General features: G+C 36.9%; 2 protein-coding genes across 2 annotated transcripts; both read left to right on the top strand.

Annotated features, from left to right (window-relative positions):
- Positions 1-11,438: 11,438 nt before the first annotated feature.
- On the top strand, positions 11,439-13,314 carry LOC121409578 (tripartite motif-containing protein 45-like). The gene has a single exon (XM_041601491.1). It carries the CDS (start codon positions 11,443-11,445, stop codon positions 13,276-13,278), a length of 1,836 nt encoding a protein of 611 aa, XP_041457425.1. The 5' UTR covers positions 11,439-11,442; the 3' UTR covers positions 13,279-13,314.
- Positions 13,315-20,359: 7,045 nt separating this feature from the next.
- LOC121406916 (tripartite motif-containing protein 2-like) lies at positions 20,360-21,994 on the top strand. Its single transcript, XM_041597789.1, has one exon. It carries the CDS (start codon positions 20,360-20,362, stop codon positions 21,992-21,994), a length of 1,635 nt encoding a protein of 544 aa, XP_041453723.1.
- The last annotated feature ends 539 nt before the right edge of the window (positions 21,995-22,533 follow it).

The following is a 22,533-nucleotide window of genomic DNA, read 5'->3' as shown; positions in this document are numbered from 1 at the left end:
CGGCTCGCTCTTCGCGCTTGCATTGTTTAATTGGATACTTATCTTTGTTCATGATTATAACAACTGCTCAGAATATTTAGTTCTAAGGACATAAAATAACAAAGAATTTTAGCTCTCACTTCGCGCTCGCATTATATATAAAACCACATGAGATACCTTATCTTGTTTATAACAATAAAAACTGACATATTAAAACTTCAGTCTTTAGTTAGGAATACCCCCTAACCACCACCCCCCAAAAAAATAAAAATAAAATCGACAAAAATGTTGATGAAAATATTTTTCGGCCCCCCTATTGCCGAAAGCTGGATCCGCCCCTGTAATATGTATTCATTTTATATTTTATTTTGTATTCATATCTGATGTATTTTGTTTGTATTTTGCATGTTTTTATGATTGGAAAATAAATACAATTCAATACAACGATAATAATGCACAATATAATAATCATTGTTATCATTATCATTATTCATATTATCATTAATTTCTCTTGGTAAGTATTAAGAATGGGTTTGATTTGATCGATCACTCCCGCAACCTCGCATGGAAATAAAATGACAAACTATACTTTTGGGATACAGATAGGTCAAACCTGCAAAACCAATAACTAGTAAGAGATACTGCACTCTAAAAAATGAAGTGCTAATTTAGCTCTTATAGAGCGTGTATAGTGACTGCACTTCGGAGTGCTGATTTGTCTAGTTCAAATTTGAACTAGACAAATCAGCACTCCGAAGTGCAGTCACATCCCCCGCATTTTTCCCCCAAATAGTGTACAAAAATGAAACAAGTGGAATGCCTCTGGCCGTCTCACCTGCATCACGCGATTCAACATAGCAGCAGTGCTGACTTTGAAAACTACTATAACTCGCACAAGATGTTCAGTGATACTTGGTTACTCTTATTTCCATGTTTTATGAACTAGACCAATACACTTTACAGAGATAGGATGGTAATTCAACAAATACCCCCAATGGTGGCCAAAGTTCATTGACCTCACATGACCTTTGACCTTGATCATGTGACCTGAAACTTGCACAGGATATGCAGTGATACTTGATTACTCTTATGTCCAAGTTTCAAAAGTCAGATCAATAAACTTGCGAAGTTATGATGGTAATTCAACAGATACCCCCATTATGACCAAAGTTCATTGACCTTTGATCTTGGTCATGTGACATGAAACTCTAAAAGGATGTTCAGTAATACTTGATTAACCTTATGGCCAAGTTTCATGAACTAGGTCCATATACTTTCTAAGTTATGATGGTAATTCAACAAATACCCCAAATCGGCCAAAGTTCATTGACCCTAAATGACCTTTGACCTTGGTCATGTGACATGAAACTCTAAAAGGATGTTCAGTAATACTTGATTAACCTGCGCAAAAAAAAAATGCGCAAAGGATGTTCAGTGATACTTGATTACTTTTATGTCCAAGTTTTATGAACTAGACCAACATACTTTTTAAGTTATGATGGTAATTCAACAAATACCCCCAATTCGGCCAAAGTTCATTGACCCTAAATGACCTTTGACCTTGGTCATGTGACATGAAACTCTAAAAGGATGTTCAGTAATACTTGATTAACCTGCGCAAAAAAAAATGCGCAAAGGATGTTCAGTGATACTTGAGTACTTTTATGTCCAAGTTTTATGAACTAGACCAACATACTTTAAAAGTTATGATGGTAATTCAACAAATACCCCCAATTCGGCCAAAGTTCATTGACCCTAAATGACCTTTGACCTTGGTCATGTGACATGAAACTCTAACAGGATGTTCAGTAATACTTGATTAACCTTATGGCCAAGTTTCATGAACTAGGTCCATATACTTTCTAAGTTATGATGTCATTTCAAAAACTTAACCTCAGGTTAAGATTTGATGTTGACGCCGCCGCCGTCGCCGTCGGAAAAACGGCGCCTATAGTCTCACTCTGCTATGCAGGTGAGACAAAAATGAACATCTGATTGTGATTTTTTACATGGTCAGTCCTTCACTTTCGGCTCAGCCCCCACTTTCACAACCGTTTCCGCGGCCCCTGTGCTTTCAGTACATTGGCAGCTATTTAAGATTTGAGAACTTTCAGTCTACCTTATAGGGCAAATTCAACCCCCCCCCAAAAAAAAAAAAAAAGTTGATTCGAATAAATACAGAAAATGAAAAAAATGAAATTTCATTAAAATCGGGCATTAAGAAAGTTATGACGTTTTAAATTCTCGTTTTCTATTCCCAAGGCAATTACATGAGCAACACGGACAGGCGCGGATCCAGGAGGGGGCCGAGCCGGCCCCGGCCCCCCTATTTTTGACAACCTACAGAAAAAAGTGTACTTTATCTTGATAGAAACTACGAAAAACAGAAAGAAAAGTAAGAAAGAGGTATTATACCCATGATGTGTAATTTACAGCCTCGTAGCGGCCGGCCCGACCCCGAAAGGAAACAAGAGAAAGGTGAGGGGAAGAATTGGAAAATAGACTTTATATAGACTATATATAAGAATTTTCGCTCGCGCTTCGCGCTCGCATTGTCTGTGTAATGAATCCCACGCAAAAGGATTAAATGACACTTCATATATCCAGTTCTGAAATCAATTTGCACACAATATTTTAGCTCGCACATCAAGCTTTCATTATTTTGTTTGATTTACACAAATTGTTATATCAAAATTTTCAGCTCGTGCTGCGCGCTCGCATTGTTTGACTTATGAGATACTTCTCTTTGGAAATTCTTTCCAAAATTTGTCAAAATGCTCCTTTATCATGTCAGTATATAAAAAATAAGCTCGTGCTTTGCGCTCGCATTTAATGGTTTGAGAAACGACAGCTTGTTCTTTATTTAAAAAAGATTCAGGTCGGAATATCAAAAATTTTGAGCTCGCGCTTCGCACTCTCATTATTTAATTGGTGATACTTGTATCCTCTTCATTAATCACTAAAAGCAGTCCTAATTGAGTCCCTTTTCACGTTACTATAATAAAATTTCGGCTCGCGCTTCGCATTGTTAGTTGGATACTTATCTTTGTTCATGATTATAAAAACTGCTCAGAATCTTCAGTTCTAAGGACATAAAATGTAAAAGAATTTTAGCTCGCGCTTCGCGCTCGCATTATATATTACGACCACATGAGATACCTTATCTTGTTTATAACAATATGTACTTAAAATTTCAGTCTCTATATAGTTAGGACTACCCCCTGAAAAACCCACCAAAAAATCGGATTATAGCGGCCGATCAAGAAAAAAAATTTGATGAAAATATTTTTCGCCCCCCCCCCTATTGGCGAAAGCTGGATCCGCCCCTGACGGAGGATATCCATTATGATTATTTCTCTTTTCTTTTATATTCCATATTTTCAGGGAGGAATAAGACTGTGTTTCACATTTCGATGAGAGAAAAAGAAAGATTTCATATGATAAAATACCCAAGAAATGATGAGTGGGTAAGGACGTTCTCCCTTTATCCATTTAACTACCTTTCTGTTGGTGTTTTCGAAAAAGTGTTTTTAGGCATGTAAATGAATGTTATCAGTAAAAGTTGAATAAAAAGGAAAAAGTCCGATTTTCAAAAAGATCATCTTTTAATAATATGTCAAAATCTATAAAAAATAACATTTTTATTTGAAAGGCCCAAATTCTCGCTCGCAACTTATTAAATATTTTCGCCATATGCTACGAAGTGGCCCCTCTGTTTTGTTATTGGCACAATACGTACACGCTAGTGGAGTTAAGCCATTATTTATTTATTTATCTATTTATTTACTTGCTTACTTACTTATCTGGTATTCTTAGAGCAGGGTTTCCCGATCAGAAGTCAGATACTGTTTTACACGAGGGCGCTGCATGTATTAAAGTGATTGGTTAACATTGGTTTGACTTTAAAAAAACTGAGCTAAAAGGTCACACTTGTCACCTGTGTCTGTGATATGTTACAAAAATGAAGCCCAGAAAAAATTACGTTCGAAAATAATTATTTAGTGCTTCAAAAATATAAATATAAAGTGACCGGAAACACAATCTTAATTTATTCCCATACACTTATCTGTACTATTTAGGTGTCTATAAGACACCTATTTACAAAATCAGGGTTTGCCTTGTAGTTTTAGCTTTTCATTCTCAATAATGGTTGTTTTCAGGCTTTATTAGTTCTAATACATGCACTTGTACACATGTTTCTCCTTGGTTTGATAATTTTTTTAATCGGCTGCTCACAAAGTTAAACAATACCTTTAAACTCATAAAAAAAACAAAGTACACAAGCATATACATACACAATACAAATGGGAAATACATGATCATAATTGTACAGATGGAATTTTCAGATTTAAAGCGTCTAATAACGGAAGTTGTAGAGTGAGAACGATTCGTCTTATTCTCCTTGAACATGTTGAATCGGCTCATGGGGTTATTTGATGTTGAGATTCGAACTTCTATTCTTGAATATCATCTAGAACTGCATGGATTGGACCATGGACCTTCATGATTAGACAATGTTGGAATTGTGATTCGGGATTGCCAAATGTCAATAACTTATTTCTTGATTCTTGCAATAAGTTTGAGCTGTATGCAGTGAGCAAGGCATGAACTAGAGATCCTTCGTGAAATTGTTTGACTGCTATGAGAGAATTTAAATATTTCTTGATTAGTTGTATTGTGTGTATGGTAGCAATTCACTTCGAAGCCGGTGATTGACGTTATCTCTATCTCCACATCACGTAAGCAGTTCACAATTTTTTCCTTAACAAATGAATTATAATTATACTTGCTTATACAGCGCTTAATACTTACTTTGTCAGAAGTCTCTAAGCGCTCTACAGTATATGCAGCATAATTACCCTGGCTTTAGCAGTGCAGCTGTTACGCGCGCTGCGTTTCAAGGAATAAATTCCTGCCAGGTACCCATTTACCTCACCTGGGTTGAGTGCAGCACATTGTGGATCAATTTCTTGCTGAAGGAAATTACGCAATGGCTTGGATTCGAACCCACGACCCTCTGTTTCAGAGTCCGGAGACTACTCCACTGGGCCACAACGCTCCAATGAATTTGATCGATTATTTATATATTTTCTTTAATATAATCACTGAAATATACTCTGTTCAAGACCAAAAGTTCTCGGTGTCTTGGACCATACTATAGTCTAGACCAGGTGGGTGTTTCATAAAGTTGTTCGTAAGATACGAATGACTTTACGCACGACTGGTGATCCTTTCTTGTGCCATGTGATATCCCTATGTAATTGAGATATGACCTGAGAACATGTTCCAGTCGTACGTAAAGACGTTCGTAACTTTACGAACAGCCTTATGAAACACCCAACAGGCCCGTAACCAAGATTTGTCAAGGGTGTTTGTGTGTGTGTGTGTGTGGGGGGGGGGGGGGGTTGTAAGTAAAGATTTTTTATAATGTTCATGGTCGCAATGAGTGTTTTACAGTAGAGGTATGGATTTAATGAAAACGTTTGTTTGAAAATGGCATTGAAACGGACATAATAAAGTTTTTGACATGAAGCAAAAAAACATCGAAAGGGAAAAGAAAGATGGATGGTATATAGCATAATGTCGTCTGAAAGTCTATCGTAGACTTGCTAAATCTCCAAAGCTATCGGGGGCTCTGTTCAAGACCCCGTGCAGTGGGGGCGCTTCATCTGTAGCATTTAAAGGACAAGTCCACCCCAAGAAAACGTTGATCTAAATATAAGCAGAAAATCATACAAGCATAACACTGAAAATTTCATCAAAATCGGATGTAAAATAAGAAAGTTATGACATTTCAAATTTTCGCTTAATTTCGCGAAACAGTTATATGCACATCCTGGCTCCCGTAACACGAAGGTTAGCGATTGATCGTACGCTTGATTTTGACGATTGATAGTACATTGTAGTTAATATAGAATCAATCGTAGAAAATTGTTTTAAGATCATTGCTAAGTTTTGTGTACCAGGCCCTTGGTCTGTATGCAAATGAGCAGACTGATGACGTCATAGACTCACTATTACTTATGTATTTTATTATATATTTTATATGAAAATTATAATTTTCTCCCCATTGTCAAGTAAAACAAATTTTATTCCCCCCTTGAACATGAAGAATGAGCATCATCTTAACAGTTTAATTGATCCTTGTCAAATGTGTAAAAATTGAAATATTGTATAATTCAAACTAACAACAACACAAAACAAATAGTGAGTGAGGGACATCATCGACTTTCTCATTTGCATATCACTGTTATGTGAAAAATAAGCGAAACTTAAAAATGTCATAACTTTCTTATTTTACATCCAATTTTGATGAAATTTTCAGCGTTATGCCTGTTTTTATAATTTCCAGTCAACAATTTTCTGGGGTGTACTTGACCTTTAAATAGCTCAATAACGGCCCCTCTATTGACCCTTCCTGCATTAAACTTTGCGTTGAAGCGCTGGCGCACGGGGGGGGTGGTTTCACAGCCAAGGGGAAATAAAAGAAAATAAACGAAGCAGCGAAATGAGATGAATGAAAAAAAATATATATGACATAATATTTGATATGATATAAAAGTCATTTCAAAAGGCCGTTTTCTTTCTGGCTCGCTTCGCTCGCTGGTGACTTTTTACAAATTTTCCCACATTTTTATATGGTGTGCCCCTCCAAATAATTGGATAATTAAGGTACACAACTGCATTGAATTTATGCGTTGTGTGAAAGCCATATAAATATACACGCAATTTGATTAAAATTAGTGGCCATCTGTAAGGTTTGAAAATGTTTTAATATCAAGAGGTCCTGGGGCTTTAAAATGGCTTTAAAATAAAGAGGGGTTTCGGGGCTCCGCCACGGACCCCACCCACATAGCATTGTTGTATGTATGAGTTTGGACCATGGCTCCTAAAAGTTCTACAACCAAACACAAAAAAGGAGGAAAGAAAGAAAAGAAAAGCAAAGGGAAAGTGTATCATATTTTCCTGAATATCGCGTCAAAATCTATCTTCATGTTAGATTCTCATGAAAAGGTGATTTCTTTTTCGCTCGCTAGGGACACGCGCGATACTAGCCCCCTCGAGCATATAGAGCTTCGCCCTGATCTGCAGAATCATGACAAAAATCCTATTCACCGTGGCTTACAAAAAAGGAGAGAAAGATGAATTACGATTTTTCTTTTTAACATTATTTCAAAATCTATTACAAAATTTGATTTTTTTTAATAGAAATGTCAAAATCTTTGCTCGATCTCTTCGCTCACTAGCATTTTTATTTTTTTCCCGATACACCATATAGCCCCCTCAAAATTTTTACCTCATGATGCCATTGCCTGTTCCATGATATGACCGGGTTTTTTTTTGGCTCTTGGTCAATAATGGCCATTGTTGTGCTAGTATTTCCATTAAAAAATCCCCAAACAAATATGACATGAGATATGTATCTCAATAGTGATTGAGAGCGCGAAGCGACAGCTAAATTTTTTTGAAAGACCGAAAAACGCTACACAGTCTATTTTGACCTTTAAAAAGAGTATTAAAAAAATCGAATTTTACAAAATTGAATTTTGTAATAAATTTGACTTAATATTCAGAAAGAATATATCATATTTCACCCTTTTTCCTTTCATTCCCTCCCTTCCTCCATTTCTCTTGGTCGTGAAACAATTTTCCCTTTTTTTTGGGGGGGGGGGGTGGCCCCATGTTCCTCATCTGTACGTCAGTTTATTAAATATACCGAGTATAGGGTAGCTTAATTTTTGCACCTCACTTAACAACGTATCGAACATTTTTACTTTCAAAACACCCTGCGTCCAAACGAGTACAGTGAGTGACTTTTTCTCTTCGTAGAAGTTGTTTAATCATTATCAAAATACGTAAATATTGATAATCCTAAGTTATCAAAAATGTTCCATTAAAGGAGAATGAAACCATTGGAACAAGATAGCTTGTGTGATAACAGAAAAATCAAAGAAACAGATCAACGAAAGTTTGAGAAAAATCGGACAAATAATGAGAAAGTTATGAGCATTTGAATATTGCGATCACTAATGCTATGAAGATAGCAAATTGACAATGCGACAAAGATGTGTGATGTCACTTGTGAACAACTCTCCCCATTACTTATTCGTCACAATTTTAAGTTCAAATTCAATACCCGATCACTTGATTATATTTGAAAAGCGCTAACGGGCAGGGCCGTTGTGGAAGCAGTTACAGAACTGACAATGCTATCCTGTATAAATAAAACTACAAATGCATAAAAAATAAGTTTCTCTCTCGAAAACGCAATATGTCCCAGCGCTCGGTGGCTATGGTCTCTTGCATATAGATAATTCAACATATTGATGAATTATTCGCGTGGGCAATTATATTTGTTTTAAAACGAAAGATAAAAGAAATAAAAAGATGTTTAAAGTCTGACTAAACAGAAAATAGTAAAAACATTTGTTGCTCTTTACATATCAAATAAGATCACTGAGATTCCACAGGGGGGGGGGGGCAAAACCGTCCGCCAAAAAATTTGACAAGCAAAAAAAAAAGGTCTTCAAGCTGCTCAGGGGGGCAATACAGGTATTCAAGCTCGTCAGGGGGCAGGGATACGTCCTTTGCATGGGTTGTAACTCGTCAGGGGGGGGGGCAGACTGCCATCCCCCTGCTTACCATAGGTACGCTAGTGCTGAGAATAATTAAAGCCCAAATTGGGAATTTCGCCACTTAGTAAGGTAATAGCGACAACTAACGCATTTGTAGTAATATCAATCATCATAAATTTTGATTTTTCTCCTACTTTTCCATCAAGTTATTGCTATTAACATAATAACAAAAGTAATATATGTCCTAATCTGAGTAACTTTATTGAAAAAGCACGTCATCGCTTTTGGCTTGTGCATATTAGATCAACATTAGAGTATGGAGCTACTCAATGATTAGAGGAAGAGTTGGAATATGCATACAATATGTATGAATTAATATGAAAAGGTGGTTCATAATTGTTTACAAAGAACGTGATAAAAGAGGAACTGATTGGGGGAAAAGTTGGTATAACTTTAGTCCCTCACATCTTGTAATCTGTTAAAAATAGCAAGACTCCTCCGTCCCCTTGTGATCTCATTACCATTTGATAAATATAAAACGATTAATGGGGATTTATAATGCGATAATTTAGATAACGTGGCACTTATTGACAGCGGCCATGTTTCATAAAGCATTCTGAGCAAAGTGGATAAACATAAGAAAAAGAAAAATAATAGTACGTGACTTATCAACAGTGCTGGTCCGATACCGCTTAAGACGTCATTTAGGATCGGAATGAAAGAATATTGTACGTAAAGAAGCATAAACATAATATCAGCCAAGGGGTTGGATTGTGGGCTTTGTAATGTTAATTGCGACCGATTCTTCCCGGTATTTCATGATCTTATAGAAAACTGGTGAATTTGCCTTTCAAAACCCATAATTTATTCATTCATTCATTTAATCATTTATTTATTCCATTCTTTTATTCGTTTTCTTTCGGACAGGGACAGTAGATAAATCGGGAACGAGGAGAGGGTCATTCATAATCAAGAATTAAATGGAATAAAGAATGGTAGGCTTATTTAGTCCTGATTAACTAATTTTGCAGTGTGGTTCTTCAAAGTTGAATTACTGCAAATTCTAGGGAAATCTTCAAATCCACAAACTTTACAAAAATAAGTAATGAATAAGATGATGCACATAAACACCTAGACCTATTCTGTAATCTTCCTTGATTTTTCTTCATTTCCGAAGAGGTATTGAAAAAAAATTGAATTATTATCACGCTCCCTATTATAAAATATATGGAGAACAATCATCTGAAAGGGTAACTTAATAGTAGTGATTTCAAAACACATTTAGATGCATGTGATATTTCTCCATAAAAGCTCACATTTAGATATGCAAGTCTTACTAGATCTAAACTGTACTAATTGTTAGTGAGCGGTCTTAAAAAATACAATCAAGTATTTCAAATATTACCATGACACGTACAGACTGACTTTAAAACTTTTCAAGAATAAAAACCCCACAATTTTTTAGCTTTAATCAATCACGTTACACTATGTCATTGCCTTCAATCGTCACGTTGTGGGACACACTTACCCGTCCTTTTCTGATTCCACATCTCAATGTCTGATTTGATTAAAAACAATACAATAAAACGTGATTAAAATTCATAATTAAATGGTGATAAGATACCATGACACTTGACAGCAGCCATGCTCCATGAGATATTCTAAGCAAACTGTTTAACAGAAACATTAATATGTAACATATAAATTATGTACAATACATTTTCGTGCTCCTAAAAGGGGATCGAAAGAAATTTTAAAACAAATGTTGGATTTTTTTGCAGTTTCGGCATGCACTTCCAATTAAATTAGATCACGTTAATTGAGAGATCCATGAGTCGAACCTCTTGTTTTGTCTGCATTGGTGCACACTATATTCCTCATTTTCTCACACATGAGAAGCAATTTAAAAAAAAAATCACCTAACAATGTCATGATGAAATCGATAATTAATTTAAGAAAATGTCTTGCTCACTCGCTTTGCTAACTCGTTATTCCTTGAAAAAACCGGCTCATCGTATAAAAATGCAGCCTTTCGTTCTAAGATGTTGGTTTTATTGGCTTGCATTAACATTGCATTAACTTTATTGGCTTGCATTAACCACTGTAACTTCTCATCATGGAGGCATTAAACATATACGCACAACACACATCCTCACTTACCCCCATGGACACCTCTCTCTGTCTCTTTCACACATGTATGTATACACAGCCTACCCCCCACGCACACACCCCACCCTACATAGCACATCCTCCCACCCGCATATACCCTCTTATTTTTCCTCCTCTCTTTACCATTATTTTTCTCCCCCCCCCCTTTTTTTCTTTTTTCTCTCCCAATGCATACACGCACATGATGAGAGTGGCTCCCGCTATTCATAATACTCACTAGTCAGAAGGACCGCTAGTCATAGTATTCATAAGGATCACTATTTATACAATATTTTTCTCAGATCCACACCCCCTTATATGATGAGGATCATCATGCCACGGGATGAATTTTTTTTTTCTGGCAGAAAAGAGAGAAGCGTATCTGTTCTTATTTTTGTGTACCAAGTCGTCTCGAATACTGACCCTCCTTGTTGATTATGACCAGCAATCCTTATTATCAAAGACCCTTATGGTCAATTATGAATAGTGACCCTCGTCTTGCATTATGACTTATGGTTCATATGACTAGTGACCCCTTTTCTCATTATGACTAGAAGGCTTACACTGATGAGAGTACCATGACAGGGGGCATGAGATAAGGATCCCTATATTAAATTGTTCTTCTGAGAAAATCTACGTTATTATCACAAATGAACGAAAGACCACACTATTGTATTTGTACAGTATATAAATGGTTTTGGTTATGTCTTTCCTTTATATCTTTTTAGAGTTCCTAACCATGGCTACCGCCCTAGAATATACCATTGCCCAGAGCCTGGAGTGTTCTATTTGTGCCTCTACCTACACTGATCCAAAGATCCTACCATGTTCTCACACCTACTGCAAAGGCTGTCTAGACAAACTCTTGAAATTTTCACATGAAAATAACCAGAGGATACGATGCCCTGTCTGCAGAACTGAAACCAACGTCCCAAACCAAGATGTCAGCAAGCTATCAACAAATCTAGCTTTAAGGAATCTTATAGAGGACATGAAGAAACAACACCAGCCTTGCACAAATTGTAAATCCGACGATAATCCACATGCTGTTGTGTACTGCCAAGACTGTGGCAAGTACCTCTGTACCACATGTCACAAAAAACACACTCAAAGCAAAGACTTTGAAAGACATAAAGTCATAGCCATGAGTGAGATCTCATCAGTGAAGGTACCAGTGCATAAATTCCAGAAATGCAAGAAACACCCAAAAGAAGACGAGGAGTGTTTCTGTTCCAGCTGCAGAGAATTTGTATGCTTCAGGTGCGTTGTTGCTGACCATGCGGGGGAAAGACATCAGATCGTCAGGCCAGATGCTTACGAGCGCAGCCATGAAGAGCGTATGAAAGAATTGAAGTCCAAAGTTGACCACAAGGGTTCTTGCTTACAGAAGTATATTAATTTCATTGATGTTGAGAGGGTACGTGTGAGGATAGCTCAGAAACAGTGTGCAGACAAAATCACGGAAGCACATGACGACTTGGTCTTGCATTTGGCAGAGAAGAAAAACAAACTAATTGGTGAAGTCAATGATAAGGCTAAATGTGTCGACAAAGCTCTGGAAGAAATGAAGAAATCTGTAGTACAGCACTTCTTTCACTTAAACACCATAGCTGGTATGGTCATGTATAGATCGAAGGTACCATTTGATATAGATTCTTTGGCTGTAAATGAAACTTTATGTGAAGACTTAAACGAGGTCCTCAATGAAAAAGGTCCTGACTACGAGAAGCCAAGAAAATCGAGCAAAGAGATAAAAAATGTCAGCTTTGAGAGGAACGTTGAAAATAATACATTAGAACTTGGTAAGATTGTCTATGTAACCGGAGTTCACATTGTATTGCCCAGAAATAATAGCATGAACACAATGGTTTGTACACCAGACGGGGGAATGGCAGTGGGAAGTTCGGCGGGTGGCATAGATGTCATTTCTGCTGATGGTCAACCCCAGCAGTCGGTTCTCAAAGAGGTTACCATTTCTGGATTAGAGTTCTTCTCTGATGGTAGATGTGTTGTACTTGATCGATCAAACAAGATCGCACTGTACACACCAGAGTACACAAATATGAACTTAGCATTCAATACTCTTGGTGTTGATGAAGGTGAATCTGCTGACCTTACTGTTGACAGTGATGATCGGATCTATGTAAGCTACAGGAAAGCCAAGAAGATCCAGGTATTCTCATCAGAAGGGAATGTAGAAGCAGAGATACCGTGCCATGGATATGAACCTCATCAAATCAGAATATACAACGATTCACTGATCGTTTCATCACAGTTCTTTTATAACACATTACGATTAATTGACAAACAAGGTGTTGTGAAACATACATACAAATCACGTCATGAAGGACTTTACCCTGCTGTATCTCAGCGGAATACTATCCTGATCGCCAAAGTCACTCATGAATCAGGATTGGTAAGCATTGGTGAGTACACCAACGAGCTGAAGCGCATTCGGTACCTTGTTGAAAATTGCAAGATCGAGAAGCCCGAGAGACAGTGGTATTGTCTTCAGCAGTATCTCTCAGGAGAGCTCGCTTTCTGCACCCCTAATAAATTATATATATTCTACTGAGAATGGTGGAACATGTATAGGTTCTTTTGCGCAATTGTAAAATATTCCTCTTTTTGCGAGAGTGATCACGAATTTCCTAGAAAGCCAGTGAACACTTTTTGCGAGAGTGATCACGAATTTCCTTGTTGACCATAGTAGATTGCGAGACAAATGAATACCCTCTAGCGATTAGACCAATAAACTTTCAAAGTTATGATGGTAATTCAACAGATACCCCCAAATCGGCCAAAGTTCAGTGACCCTAAATGACCTTTGACCTTAATCATGAGACCTGAAACTTGCACAAAATGTTCAGTGATGCTTGATTACTATTATGTCCATGTATCATGAATCAGATCCATAAACTTTCAAAGTTATGACATTTCAAAAACTTAACCTCAGGTTAAGATTTCGATGTTGATTCCTCCAACATGGTCTGAGTTCATTGACCCTAAATGAACTTTGACCTTGGTCATGTGACATGAAACTCAAATAGGATGTTCATAATACTTGATTAACCTTATGGCCAAGTTTCATGAACTAGGTCCATATACTTTCTAAGTTATGATGTCATTTCAAAAACTTAACCTCAGGTTAAGATTTGATGTTGACGCCGCCGCCGTCGGAAAAGCGGCGCCTATAGTCTCACTCTGCTATGCAGGTGAGACAATAAAACTAACTTACAAAGAAAATATTCAAGATAATGCCATTCAGTACCTCAAATGGTTACGTCCAATATCTATGATGCCATTTGCATAATGAAATATCCCTTTTTTAATATTTCATTTTGTTTACTGCAGAAATGAATACATTGTAACATTTTTTCTTCAAATGCTAGACAGGATATGATGCTTATTTAGTTTGGATTCAGAATAATCGAAGTCATGTCATCGGACTTTTCTTGGAATGATCAATGTTCATCCAAATCTAATTTGAATCGAGAGCTTTAATCGCAAAAAACGTATTTTCGCAATTATAACGCAGATGCTTCCTGCACGTTCTATATCGCACCAATTACTTTAAAAATGCAAGTAAAATGACAATGGACAGCTAAGAAGTTTTATTGTCGAAAGTTGGTGGACTGGGTCAACAGATCGTCCGAAGATTCGGGCCGGACGAAAATTGGGAATATGTGGTTTGTCCAGAGTCCAGGACGACACTGCTGTTTTGATTCCCAGATTTTTGACAAAGGCTGATTTGTCATTGATGGGCTTTTGACAAAAGATTCTCTGTGTTGTAGAAAGCGTCTGCATGGTGATTGCGTAAAATACTCAATGACCTAATGTCAACTAACATCACCACATTGTTGTCGTTTAGATCTTAACTGTTGAATACGCCATCGGTTGCAAACTTGACTTTGATTGGCTGAGCAGCAGTGGCATGTTACTATGGTTACTGTCAGAAAATGACATGTGACGGTAATGTAATATTCCTTTTTGAAAGATACGAGGTCGAAGTTAGTTTTTTTTTAATGAAAAATATCGTACAAAGCTACCATTTAGAGTTATGAGCTATTATTTCATCACAATATTTTTTTACAATCACGGGGACATGATGACAATAAACTATAATAAAATGAAAGTCATTTGTATGAATTTTTTGTTGTGAATTTGCTCAAAATGTAGTGTAGCCTGCTGGAGGCGGGGGGGGCAAAAAAAGAAGATTATCATATTGTTATATGGGTGGTGTGTCAAAATATCGATAGTCGATGGAAATTCCAAAATGTTCAGACGAGAAAAGATAACGGGTAGGTAAACAAGGCCCTTGGAACGCAATTAGCCCCCCCCCCCAAAAAAAAAAGTTTTATTCCAAAATCAAGGTCATTTTCGTCTGACACGCAAAAAAAAGAAAGAAAAGATTTCTGTCAAAAATGTAAGTCATTTTGGTTACATTTCTCAATTTTGTCACACCGTCTAGGATTCTGGGGGTGCTGCCTATGGAAAATAATATACACGCAGCACCGGAAAGGAAAATCTTTGGGGCGCTTTAGCTCCCCCATCACCCCCGCCTCCCATGGCCATGTAGTAATTTTGAAATTACAGCGTAATACGATACCCCCATGAAAAAATAAGACAAAAATAAAAACACCACTGGTACTAATAACAAGAGAGAAATAGAGAGAGGTAGGAGATGGGGGAGGGGGGTGTCGAGAGAGGGAGGGAGAGAGTGGGAGGGGGTGGACATAATAAAGGAAAAGATAAAAGACAAGAGGGAGGCCAAAAGAAAAAAAAAGAGAATTGAGAGAAATTTCCAAATTATTTTTCTAAATGCAAAATACTGTCGTGATATGTGGACAGGCTTCGCGAATGTGCTTCTATCGTGACTATTATGGGATGCATAATTATAACGGCCAAGTCATGAACATGTTTCATTTCATTAAAACGATGAATACACAAAACTGGCAATACATAAATGAACTTTGAAATCGACTGAGTGTTTTTATTAGGGATTTAAAGGGAAAACATTTTCAGAAACACCCTTAAAACTTACACGCATATGTAAAAATATACAATAGGGTTAAGATAATGATATACATGTATATTTGATAACTTTTTGCTATTACTTTGTTAGCTTTTATTGCACCGGTATCTTTTATTAACGATGTGGCGTCAAATTTGAATTCGTATGATGTAATGTTTGTGATGAAGAAGACGATGGTTATAATGGTAATGAAAATGAATAACATGGTCCACGGTAACTGGCAACCTCCGAAAATTGGTGGAGATTTTTTCATTTCCTTTAAAACAGGTAAAATAGCCGTGCACTGTGTCGGTATTGAAACTAATAAAACATAAAAAAAAGGAAAGAAATCTCAACTAGTCCTTTAAGCTGGTGGTACAGACATATACCACGAAATTTTATTTAGATTTTATTTTTTTTACAGAGATTCTATCTTGCCTGTACCAACCTATCCCTGACTATACTTTTACGGATTTATACTAGACAAATTCATCGCAAATTAATGTTGATTGATTTCATTTGGCAAGTCACCATAACTTACGTATGTGCCGTATAGCATTAAAAAAACAGGCTTGCACAAGATAGGACTCAAAAGCTGGAAAGATTATTTCCAGTGGGCTCCTCGACATGGAGAGAATTACGATATGAAAAGGAAAAATCTTACTATTTACACAATGAAAAAGAAGGTGGAGGAGGAAAAGAAGAAAAAGACGAAGAAGAAGATAGAGAAGAAGAAATGCATATCGACGAAAAAAGCTCGATCTTACAATAGGCACTAAATAAGCGGCAGGAAAGAGAAAATAACGTGGGCTGTATTTCAGGCTTAATCATATTACCCAAGAATAAGAGATTTTATTTTTAAACCACATCTTTCATACAACATCATATTGTATCGCATACTCGACAAAGAAGTCAAACTTTGTGTTTCTTCTGTAGATTTGCTGTTAAAGAAGAATATCCATATGTTTTCGAAGGGTTTTATGTTCCGTGAATGCCTTTTGACACGAAATGACGACACCAAAATAACCATATTGGAATCGATATAAAAATCATTCAAATGATAAATAAACAGATAAAGGAAACATCGTGATTCTCTCTCTCCCTATCTTTCGTCCGAGCAATTGAATCAATAAGTGGAAACGATCGTATAAAATACAACAAATCGTGTTTAAATAAGAAGGGAACGACAGGAATATTAACTGTTTGCACGTTATGAAATATGTCAAAAGAAGTGGGGGTGGATTAAGACCCCTCAAGGGTTAATGTATTCAACGCTTTTTCAAAATATGCAAATGTTTCAATCTTCCCACCTGATTGTTTTATGTGAACCAAACGGAAGAAAACATTTTTGATATCACCTTTATTCAAAACAAAAGAAAGGGAAATCACAAACAATTAAAATAAGTCCAGGTAACTCGTTTTTTAGGACAAAGTACAGGACTCTTATTTTGGCCAGTCGATGGATGCCAGACGCGTACGGACATCATACGATGAATGTTTGAAGATGTAAAACGGACGCCGGATGAAAACTTACGTGGGCGACACCATATATAGCACAGCATAAGCTCAAATTCTGACCGGTATGTGGCATGAACCATAGGCAGCGGAAGCGGGGGGGGGGGGGGGGACGGGGGGACGTGTCCCCACCTAAATTTTAGGTGGGGGACGGTCCCCCCTAAATTTTTTTTTATTCTTTTTTTTTTTTTTTGCTTGTCAATTGTTTTTCCTGCGCCCCCCTAAATTCACGTGGACCCCCCCCCCTGAAACGTGTGTTGTCCCCCCTAAAATTTTTGGTTAGCAACTCCTAAAATTTAGGTTGATAACCTTTTTCGGGGCGCTTGTCCAATTTTTTTACCTGTGTCCATCCCAAAAATTCAGGTGGACACCCCCTAAATTTTTTGGCTTCCGCCAGACAATGGCATGAACTCAAGAAATTCTTTTTGTTCCGTTTAATATTCAAGCAATATTTAATATCAATAAAATATCTATTCACATCTGCTCCTCCTAATTTCCATTTGGTGAAGTTTGGCAACCTTCCACAATTATCATCATGAACACGAATCACGAATTTAAATCCCAATCCGAATAATCAGGCTAAAATATGGTAACAATATCAAGCATGAATTTAATTACTCTGACACGTTATCCTCTGATAATGTCAAATTAATAATAAAATTAAAGAACGGAGAGGGTGAGCATGAATTTTAAGATTTTGTGACGTCACTTGTAAGGTGCCCCCCTTTCCATGCATCTTTTTCGTGTTTTTTGTTGTTCCATCCGTCTCCACCTCCATAATGTGTATGTAAATTTCATTTGTGAGGAAAACTTTAAAAATTACTCTTATCAATAAAAAAATCTACATAAACTGAACATCAATTCATGGTATTAAAGTCGGTAAAGATGTTTTACCAAGTCAACGTAGACCATAGTGATATTTTATACTAATTTATATCTCAATGGCATAGACCCAGTTGAAAACGCCCACTGCCCTTTTGGCTTACCAATGAAACCCTTCACATAACCCATCCGAATGAGATATTAAAATAAGTATCATTCATAAACTCAGTCAAGTTCAGCTGACAATTAACGTTGTGCTTCCTGAACATGCTGGATCGGTATTTCAAGAATTGTAATTTGAAAGATTTGGAAGTCGTATATATATTTTTTTTTACTTACATCGTATTTCATGAATGGCATTAATCCGATGCAAGGAAAGTCTTGCCACTCCCATACTTGACTGGACTTGTGTTTCGACAAAATTTTAGTGTTAATGGTTTCCTCGTTCTGACGTCGTTTGAGCAAGGTTTTTGTAAAAGGCCTTTGTGTTTGAATTCACCAGGTAGGACAGCAACTAGTTAATCGTAATATTCATTGATTCAATGTAACATAATAATCCATCTAGCACTACCTCTGTGACTTAAGCTATTCAGAGACAATCATACTTCTGATTTCTAATAGTCCAATAAGTTAGGATGATATTTTTTCTCGTGTTTTTTTTTTCTCGACTGCATAATACAAGAATAAACCCTTTATTTTCTGTGGCGTCATCAATATTTAAATCTCCACAACTTTGAAAGTATATGAATCTATTTCATTGCACTTCTACAAAGGGATAATCAAATATCACTGATCATCTTGCCCAAGTTTCAGGTAACATAATAACTGTTTTTAAAGTCAGTACGGCTGCTTATTGAATCATGTAATGCAGGCAAGATCGCCCGGGTCTTCCAATTTATGATGAATTAGTAATAGCTGTCTACAATATATGTACTCTGACACAAAATTGAATTAAAAGATCTAAAATCATCCTCACAAAAATATTTAACATGTATTCAATACATACTATAGATACTAGATCATTTTAAAGGCTGGATGATCGTACTCTTATTGTTACAACTTTCATAACATTCGAGGTCAAATGAAAATACACTAAAATATGCAGTAGTTTCATATCAAATGTTTATCCAAACTTTTCTGATTATAATAGACTGGGGATATGTTTACCTGAAATCTAAATCACCTCGATGACAGGCTGGACTTTGATTCGATGGTATCTATCGGTTTTGGGCTGGAATTTGGCTAGTCATTCGGTATATCATTATACTAATTTATGCCATGTAATCTTGATGCGTCTCAAACTATATATAAAATTAGGACATATAAACAGTTATTTATTCATATACATCAGTCTTAATACTATAAATGGTTTTTGTCTCACCTGCATAGCAGAGTGACACTATAGGCGCCGCTTTTCCGACGGCGGCGGTGTCAACATCAAATCTTACCATAAGGTTAAGTTTTTGAAATGACAGCATAACTTAGAAAGTATATGGACCTAGTTCATGAAACTTGGTCATGTGGTTAATCAAGTATTACTGAACATCCTGCCTGAGTTTCATGTCACATGAATAAGGTCAAAGGTCACTTAGGGTCAATGAACTTAGACCATGTTGGGGGAATCAACATCAAAATCTTAACCTAAAGTTAAGTTTTTGAAATGTCATCATAATTTCGAAAATATATGGACCTAGTTCATGAAACTTGGACATAAAATTAATCAAGTATCACTGAACATCCTGCATGAGTTTCACGTCACATGACCAAGGTCAAAGTTAATTTAGGGTCAATGAACTTTGGCCGAATTGGGGGTATCTGTTGAATTACCATCATAACTTTGAAAGTTTATGGATCTGACTCATGAACATTGGACATCAGAGTAAGTATCACTGAACATCCTGTGCGAGTTTCAGGTCACATGATCAAGGTCAAAGGTCATGTAAGGTCAATGAACTTTGGCCACATTGGGGGTATTTGTTGAATTACCATCATATCTCTGTAAGTGTATTGGTCTTGTTCATAAAACATGGAAATAAGAGTAATCAAGTATCACTGAACATCTTGTGCGAGTTATAGTAGTTTTCAAAGTCAGCACTGCTGCTATATTGAATCGCGTGATGCAGGTGAGACCACCAGTGGCATTCCACTTGTTATAGACTTACAAAAAAGGAAAGATCGATGATAATGATCGATGATTGTTCCGTTACGGTTTACGTTACAGTCGTGCACTAATCAATATCACTTTAATCAATGCGTAAATATTTCTTTTATTTCTCTCTATCTGTAATCCCGTAGAATTCCAACCATGGCTGAGAGATTTAAGGATAGCATGATCCAGAGTACGAGATGTCCTTCATGTCGAACTCCCTACACTGACCCAAAGGTCCTGTCTTGTTCTCACATCTACTGTAATGCCTGCATAGACAAACTCATTGAAGACCGTGATAGTAACCTGAGCATCCGGTGCATTGTTTGCCAAGGTGAAACCCTGATCTCAGACATACAAGATGCCAGTACACTACCGTCAGCTCTAGCGTTTAAAAATGTTAGGTACCAGATGTGCAAGAAACACCCAGGAGAAGACGAGGAGTGCTTCTGCTTGAACTGTAGGAAATTCATTTGCTACAAGTGTGTCGTTGAATATCACAAAGGGGAAAGTCATGAAATAATTGGATCAGCTGACTATGAAAGCAACCACATCGAGAGTATCAAAGTCTTGAGATCTGAAGTAGACTGCAAAAATTCTCGCTTTCAGAAGTACGTCGATTACATTGATGAAGAGAAGAGACGTGTGAAGAATGCTCAGAAGAAATGTGAAGGTAAAATCGTAGAAGCATATGATGACTTGGCCAAACAGTTGGCCGATAGCAAAAAGGAGCTCTTTAATGAAGCCAGGGATATGACTGAAAGAGTAGAGAAAGAACTTGAGGCAATGAAGCAATCGGCACTCCAGCATATCCGTCAGTTGACAACTGCTGCTGACATGGTAACCAATAGGTCAGAGGTACCATGCGATATAGATAGTTTGGCTGTACATGAAACTCTGTGTGAAGCCTTACAGGAGACCTTGAATCTAGAAGATCCTGACTATGAACAGTCAAGGAAATCAAGTAAGAAAGGGAAGAGTATCACGTTTAAAAGAGGCGTTAAAGAGGACAAGCTAGTAATAGGCAACATTGGTGATTCACTTGGATATAATTTCGCTTTGCGTATAGAAAACAGCATAAATGCTATGGCGAGGGCACCAGATGGTATGATGGCAGTGGGGTGTTTAACACGTATAGAAATCATTTCTGCTGATGGTGACCACCAGCAGTCAGTTCTCAAAGATGTTACCATTAAGGGATTAGATTTCCTATCTGATAATAGATGTGTTGTACTTGATGGTTCAAACAACATCACACTGTACACACCAGAGTACACAAAGAAGAATGTAATATTTAACACTCTTGATGCTGTAGAAGGTGGAATGGGAGTCCTCACTGTTGACGGTGATGATCGAATCTATGTAACCTATGAGAAAGCCAAGAAGATCCAGGTATTCTCATCAGAAGGGAATGTAGAAGCAGAGATACCATGCCATGGATATGAACCTTATCAAGTCAGAAGTTACAATGATTCACTTATCGTTTCATCATATTTCTTCAATAAAAGAGTGCGATTAATTGATAAACAAGGTGTTGTGAAACATGCAATGAAGTCATTTCATGAAGGACTTTACCCTGCTGTATCTCGGCGGAATACTATCCTGATCGCCAAAGTCGCGCATGAATTAGGGTTAGTAAGCATTGGCGAGTACACCAACGAGCTGAAGCGTATGTGGTATCTTATTGAAAATTTCAAGATCGAGAAGCCTGAGAGACAGTGGTATTGTCTTCAGCAATATCGATCAGGGGAGCTCGCTTTCTGCACCCCTAATAAATTATATATATTCTACTGAGAATGGTGGAACATGCATAAGTTCTTTTTTGCATGTAAAACATTCCTCACATCCCTTCCCCTATTATATGAGGATCATGCAGCCAGATGAAGTCTTTTCTAGAAGAAAAGAGAAAACTGTATGTGATTTATTATTTTCGTTTCATGCGTCTCGTTACTTCCAAAAGCTATCCCCCAAACAATTAAACTTCTGCGCCAATGTGGTATCTTACGTTAGAGATTTGGTCCGCATGTTTAGCCAGGGCCAGTTGTTCAATATTTTCCAAGTTAGTTCGTAAGCCTTATTGCACTGAAAGATGCAAACTATGCTGATGTAGCCCTTAAATTCAGATATAATTAAAGCTTTTAATATGTTCTATTGAAGATATTGAACACGAGTCTGTTTAACGAGGGCAAAGATCCTCAAGAATACTTATTTTTCCTTTGAATGGGTAATGTTGAAAAAGTGTAGTACTTTGTATCTTGTCAAATCTTGATCATAATTAACCTTAATGTAAAAGGATTCTCATAACGGTTTTTAATCACATTCTTTTGAGCATC

The sequence above is a fragment of the Lytechinus variegatus genome, chromosome 2 (genome assembly GCF_018143015.1).
Source record: "Lytechinus variegatus isolate NC3 chromosome 2, Lvar_3.0, whole genome shotgun sequence".
NCBI classification, from domain to species: domain Eukaryota; kingdom Metazoa; phylum Echinodermata; class Echinoidea; order Temnopleuroida; family Toxopneustidae; genus Lytechinus; species Lytechinus variegatus.
Note: the sequence above shows the minus strand (reverse complement) of the source record. Positions and strands in the feature narration are given on the sequence as shown.